This window comes from Peromyscus leucopus, chromosome 1, assembly GCF_004664715.2.
Source record: "Peromyscus leucopus breed LL Stock chromosome 1, UCI_PerLeu_2.1, whole genome shotgun sequence".
In the NCBI taxonomy this organism is placed as follows: Eukaryota; Metazoa; Chordata; class Mammalia; order Rodentia; family Cricetidae; genus Peromyscus; species Peromyscus leucopus.
This window is the reverse complement of record NC_051063.1, coordinates 56,445,519-56,451,535: the sequence shown is the minus strand read 5'-3', so window position 1 is coordinate 56,451,535 and position 6,017 is coordinate 56,445,519. Positions and strand designations below refer to the sequence as shown.

The following is a 6,017-nucleotide window of genomic DNA, read 5'->3' as shown; positions in this document are numbered from 1 at the left end:
GACAACCCTCAACTTGGTGCTGCCCTCCAAAGAGCTCGCCCAGCCGCCTCCCTTCCTGCCTGCAACCTTGGGTAGTGCTTGGTACCCCGTTTCCCAGGCTTGTAAAGCAGAGACCGAGAAAGAAAAGCGGCCTTGCTCTCCGGAGTGTCTACTGGGCCAGAGCCAAGGTGGGAGACTCTTGTAACACTCACGTCTTCTTAACCAGAGAAGAGTTCAGAGGGGGGAGCCAGCCTTGGCGGGATGCACCTGGGGTCTCAAAACCTGACTTATCAGCTGGTACGAGGGGAAACAGTCCTCACTTCTCACAAGCGATGCAAGTTTCGAATATTGGTTTCTAATCAAGAGTGCCATCTTGGACAAAGCACTGACACTCTGAGCCTCAGTTTTGAAGCCTGTTAAATGGGGCCAATTATAGTTCCATTTTTTATGGCCATAGAAGGTTGAAACCTGGGGAAGCGGTTAGCATTGGGCCAAGCTGATTTTGCCATGTCTCATTAAATGCGATCCGTTATCAGGTCTAGAGGAAATGTGTATATGGGTGTTTCCCTCCTCCCCTGGGAAGTCCCTGGGGCGTTAGCTGTTGTGTTAACGCCTAGATTACTCCTTATCACTCACCCATCCAACTCGAATGGTAATGAGCCTCTGCAAGGTGTCTTACCGTCAGTTAGAGAAGTGTCCTGGAGCAACACATCTATGTGTTCTCTCCCTCCCCAATGTCTGGCAAACCCTCACGTTGGAAAGGACGCCTGGTCTTCCAGGAGAGCCAGCTGGGTGCATCTCCTGCAGGCAAGTGACTGCGATAGGGAATGGGGATGAGGTGCCCGGGTGCAACCTCGAGAATGTGCAGGCTTTCGTAGGCTGGACACCGGTTTTGCCTCTCCACCCCATCGGTGTGGTCCTCTGCTTCCTCGAGGAAGCCCTTTGTGTACACCGCTGCAAGTCCTTAGTGCTGAGGTCGGGGAGGCTGAGTGGTCTGAGACTGCAACCGACCCCAATTTTCTTCTCTGAGTCTCCAGAAATGGAGCTGAGCCCTGGGGCAGCCTCGCTTCCAGGGCTTGTCTACAGACCAACTTCACTCCCTTCGGCCTCCACACCCCTCCCTCTTACGACCGCCCCCTACAGCCCACGGGGTACCCACTCCAAGGAGAGAGTCTTGTAGCTTTCCCCACTCAGGCCAGTGGGCCCCTGGGTCCGCCAGATCTGGCCCACCCATTTCCTGTGCCGCTGCAACTCCGCCCCTCACTGGAGGTGGAAAGTTTCTCCCCTCAAGATGGGCGGCTCCTTCCTTCCCGGAAGGCTCAAAGCAAGGGGGAAGGGGATGCTGGGACCCAAAGCTTAGAGGCCAGGGGACAAGACTTGACTGCTGTCATACGCTGCAGAGCCAAGCCCCAGTAGCCTGGAAAACTTCCAACTTTGCCCGGAGAGGGAAGTTTCACACCCTGCGCCCACTAAGCTTTTCACTAGGGGGTCTTGGGCGCCACCTGCCGGCAGAACTCGGACCACACTTGCCAGAAAACACGATTCCCAAAACAGTACCAATCAACCAATCAACCAGGCAGTCAGAATACAATGTTGAAAGTATTTATTTATTTTCCCATCCAGGAACTGGCCCCTAAACTTAAATATCCGGCATAGAGACCTTAGCCTTTCTGGCTTGTGAGTGGCTGCCGGGATGGGTCCTGGAGCCCTTGTCCCAAGCAGTGAAGCCCTGGGGCCACAGGTAGGGATGCCCCTGAGCCAGCAGCTGCAAGCGGCAGCAAAGACGAAAGAGATGGAAGCTAGGCACTCATCCCAGTCCCAGAGATGCCAACGGGAGTGCAAGACGCTCTGGACCCCACGGTCAGACTAAGGGCTGGCCAAGCTGGGGTGCACACGTGTGGGACAATGGGACACCCAGTGCACTGGGCATTGGCTGCAATCTTGGCCTGAAGGGTATTTATATGCCTTGCCCTCCTGAAGTGAAGTGAGGTGGTATTGGTAAAAGAGCAGGCACTGTCGACTAAGGACTTGCTGAGGGGCAAGTTTTGAGCCTTTTGTATGGGTGCATTCCTATCCATCTCAGCATTTCAGAGGCTGATTTGGAAGGCATCCTGCAACCACTGGTCACGGGCATTGTGTGTCTGGGGCACGGTGAGAGGTGGAGGGTCTGGGGGCAGGCTGGCATCAGGAGGCTCATCATCATCAGACAGGCCGGCATCAGGTGGGTAGGAGCTGTCCGAGTGGAGGGAGGATGACAGGTCCTGGCACAAGCTCAGGTCTTGGCACAGATGCTTGTAGTCCTGGATCGACTCATACAGGCCCCACAGCTGGCACAGCAGGGACATATCCAACTGCCGCAGCCCCACCTGCAGACAACTGACAGTGGGCTGGAGTTGGGGGTCCAGGCCACCCTCAGCCCCCAAACCCAAAGTCCCCACCATGAGCCACAACCCTACCCAATTTCCTGCACCTTCTTACGTGGAAGTTCTGGGGACAACAGATGGCACTTGCCAACTGTGAAACCTTGAAGCCAGTCGCTGGCACTCATTTATACAATGGTGCAACACCGTCCAGCAGGATGAAATCAGGCAAGTTTTTAAAATGCAACAATTGCTACACATTGTTACCATCACAGCTATCCTAAAGCCCTGTGACCGGATGCCTTCTGCTGGCCTGAGACCTAGGGCACCCGTCCCAGACTCATCTCTGCCCTTTCCGCAGAGCCCACCACCCCTGGTGGGGCGCCCACCTACTCACCATTTCCTTGCGCAGCGCGGCTAGTGCCGAGTCCAGGTTAACCGGGCGGCGTGCGCCTGCTGCAGAGCCCGAGTTGGCAACGCCCGCGGCGTGACGGGGACCGTCCGGGGCGCGGGCGGCACGGCTCAGCTCGTCGTGGATGCGGCTCCGCTGGCTGTAGACGCGCTCCAGCTCCCTCCACGAGCCCCCACTAGCGTTAAGGAGGCCGCTGAGGCCCCGCGGTAGAGGCGGGAGCCCGGCCAGAGCGCAGCCCGAGGCGCCCGGCGCCTCAGCTGAGGGCAGACCGTTCATGGCCCGGTCGAACTGGACCGCGAGGCCACCTGGATCCCTCCAATGTTTCACTCGGGCTGCGGCCCACAGGCCCTGCTCCCGGTGGCCCAGCCTCCGGAGGGATCCCAGCCGCCGCCCGCAGGCCGCGCTTTGTTCCTTCCCAGACTCCTCGGACTCCGCCTATGCTCCACCCCCTCCGCATGGGCGGGGCTTCCCTTAACGCGGCGATGGCTGTGGGGCCGAGCAACCCACCAAAGAAAGGAGAACTGGAATAGTGAGGCCGAAAGGGTCTTGGGCTGCTCTTTTTGCGGCCTCATTTCTACACAATTCCTCTCCCAAGGGAAAGATTCTAGAAGTGTGAGGATGTGGGAGCCGGAGAATGGAGTAAGACTGTGCCTGGCTCTAAAAAGTGCTTCCCTGGGCCGCCCCTCAACATGTCAACATCCCAGTGGGCAATCAAGATGCTCAGAGGGGCCGGGCGGTGGTGGCGCACGCCTGTAATCCCAGAACTCGGAAGGCAGAGGCAGGTGGATCTCTGTGAGTTCGAGGCCAGCTTGGGCTACAGAGCTAGTCCAGGATAGGATCTAAAGCTACACAGAGAAACCCTGTCTTGAAAAAAACAAAACAAAAACAAAAACAAAAAAAGATGCTCAGAGGGAAGGAAGCACCAAGGCAACTGAAACTTCAAACGGCACTCAGGTCCAGAAGGTGGAGGAAGGGGTCCAGAAGGTGGAGGAAGGGTACCGGATCAGACAATGCCAGCGGCCCAAGCCTTTGAGGAGGCTGAGGTTACCTCCTTGGAATAAGGAGTCACTTATCCCTCTACCATTTACCCCTTGTCCTGAAGGCAAAAACCTCACCATTCAGGTAGAAAAGGCCATGAAAAGGTAAGATGCCAAAAGAAAAGGCGCGAATAGAGCTGGAGCTCGCATGCACACAGAACCAAGAAAGCAACACACCACACAGGAATCGCTGTTTTTCTAGAGGGTTCTTCTCAAGGGAACATGGGTTGGAGTAGAGGTCTCAGTGCTGCAGCTGCTTCAGGCTGCATAGAGCCTCAGCACAAGCCCGGATGAGCCCGCACAGCTGGACACTAGTCTCCAAGGAGGTGCTAGCGCCCAGCTCAACTGACGCCCAGGTTAGCTTCTGCAGAAGGGCTGTCTGTGTGGAAGCCACCACATCTGCATTCGGAGGAGCACCAGGAAGAGGAGGCCCCTGGGCTGCCTTGAGCCCTGCTGCGGCTCCCTCACAGTGCTCTGGGCGGGGTACAGGGGGCTGGGGTGTGGACCGAGAGCCCGTGGCAGGCTCTATAGCAGAGGCGAGCTGGTGTTCCCGAGCTTGAGAGAGGGCCGCCTGTGCATTCAGAGCTAAAAGGAGAAAACAGGTGGAATAAATGTGAGGATGTGTGGTGCACCGATGCCCTAGGCCATCTGCTCTTTGTTGCCCCTCCCGCGCTTCTGGGGTTCTCCGTGTGGGGCAATCCATCTAGTTCCTATCTTCTTTCTTACGCATGCCAGGCAAGCGATGTACCGCTGAGTTTACACCGCGAGCACCAGCTGACTGACAGCTGCCCTGACCTCATTTATCCATCAAATCTGCCCGGAAGGATGGGATGTGTACTCCAGGGGTAGAGCGCTTCCCTGGCATGGGCAAAGCCCAAAGCTGCTCCTCCCCTCGGCACGTGGGGATGGCTGGAGTTAGTGTTTTCCCTCCTCTCTAGGGCCGAAACGAGAAGGCACCTGAATCCCACCGCACGCAGAGGCCTACCATTCCTGCACAACCATCACGGTCCATCCCCCAGAGCGCACAATCGGCCCCTCACCAGGATTGTCTTTATCCACATCTGAGTCGAGCTCCTGACAAGCCACGCAGTAGATTTTCCGCTGTTTATCCTGGAGGAGGATCGTCTGGGAACCAGAAAGCACACGGACACGGGTGAGCCTGAGCGACAGGGTCCACGGAAGGGAGAGCGGAGGGAAGGACGTGCGGCCCAGTCCGAGGCCTCATCCTCGCCACTCGCCTCACCCCGCAGTCCGCGCACGTGTCGCCCAGCATGCGGTAACCACGGAGCAAGTAGTCGCCCATGAGACGGGAGATGCGATCCTGCCGCTCCCGCCGCGCCTGCAGCACCTTGGTCTCAGCTTCCGTCGGAGGCTCCCAGGCGAAATCGTCCACCTCTAGGGAAAAGAGGAGCGAGGAGATGGAGCCAGGGCGGAGAGAACGGCCTCCCGCACCCCACGGCCGCGACCCAAGCAGCCCGAGCCCTCACCAGCGCCGTTCAAGGCCATGTTGCCGTGGTCACTGGTAGGCTCGCCGGAAGTGACACAAATAAGACGCGCCCCCCTCCGGTTCCACCTCTCACACGTGGTCGACGAAAGCGGAAGTGACGCACAACGGGGCCATGGGCGTCGCCTTACAGGGGGCGTGGCCGCTGCGCATTTGACCCAGACCAGGAGGCGTGGCTCTTAGCTGGAGTTATGAAGGGTACCGCCGTCTCCCTGGTAACACTTCGGTACTTGGATGTGGCTTGTCATAGTCTCCTCTTACGCCTGCGGCAGATCGAGGGGCCCTTGGCCTGAGAAATGCCCACTTCCTTCGCGGTTGTCCTTTCACAGGTGATCAGGAGGCAGGCTGGACAGCGGCGTCCGCACTGGAGTCGCCGCAATGAAAGGTCCCCTGCGAGTGTGCAGAACCTCTTTAGGCCTCTTGGACCAGGCTGGCTACACGGGGGACTGCCTGTTTCAACACCCCTACCCATCGGTATGTCGGGTGTCCGTTTGCCTGACCACCTCTACCAATGCCTAGAACTGGTACAAAGACGACTGTCTTAGGGTTACTGCTGCCGGGAACACCATGACAAAAACACCATGGGAGGAAAGGGTTTATTTCACTCAGTTCCGTATAACAGTTGATCAAAAGCAGTGAGGGTGCCAGGCGGTGGTGGCACTCGCCTTTAATCCCAGCACTTGGGAGGCAGAGGCAGGCGGATCTCTGAGTTCGAGGCCAGCCTG

The 6,017-nt window shown here is 57.8% G+C and overlaps 2 protein-coding genes across 2 annotated transcripts; both read right to left on the bottom strand.

Moving 5' to 3' along the window:
* Positions 1–1,565: 1,565 nt before the first annotated feature.
* On the bottom strand, positions 1,566–3,550 carry Fam89b (family with sequence similarity 89 member B). The gene is made up of 2 exons (XM_028855924.2): positions 2,737–3,550; positions 1,566–2,345 (listed from the first exon to the last, which is right to left on the bottom strand). The coding sequence occupies exons 1-2, from the start codon at positions 3,025–3,027 to the stop codon at positions 2,067–2,069; spliced, it is 570 nt and encodes a 189-aa protein (XP_028711757.1). The 5' UTR covers positions 3,028–3,550; the 3' UTR covers positions 1,566–2,066.
* A 425-nt stretch (positions 3,551–3,975) lies between these two features.
* Znrd2 (zinc ribbon domain containing 2) lies at positions 3,976–5,376 on the bottom strand. The gene is made up of 4 exons (XM_028855925.2): positions 5,276–5,376; positions 5,032–5,183; positions 4,829–4,913; positions 3,976–4,373 (listed from the first exon to the last, which is right to left on the bottom strand). The coding sequence occupies exons 1-4, from the start codon at positions 5,292–5,294 to the stop codon at positions 4,030–4,032; spliced, it is 600 nt and encodes a 199-aa protein (XP_028711758.1). The 5' UTR covers positions 5,295–5,376; the 3' UTR covers positions 3,976–4,029.
* Between the last annotated feature and the right edge of the window lie 641 nt (positions 5,377–6,017).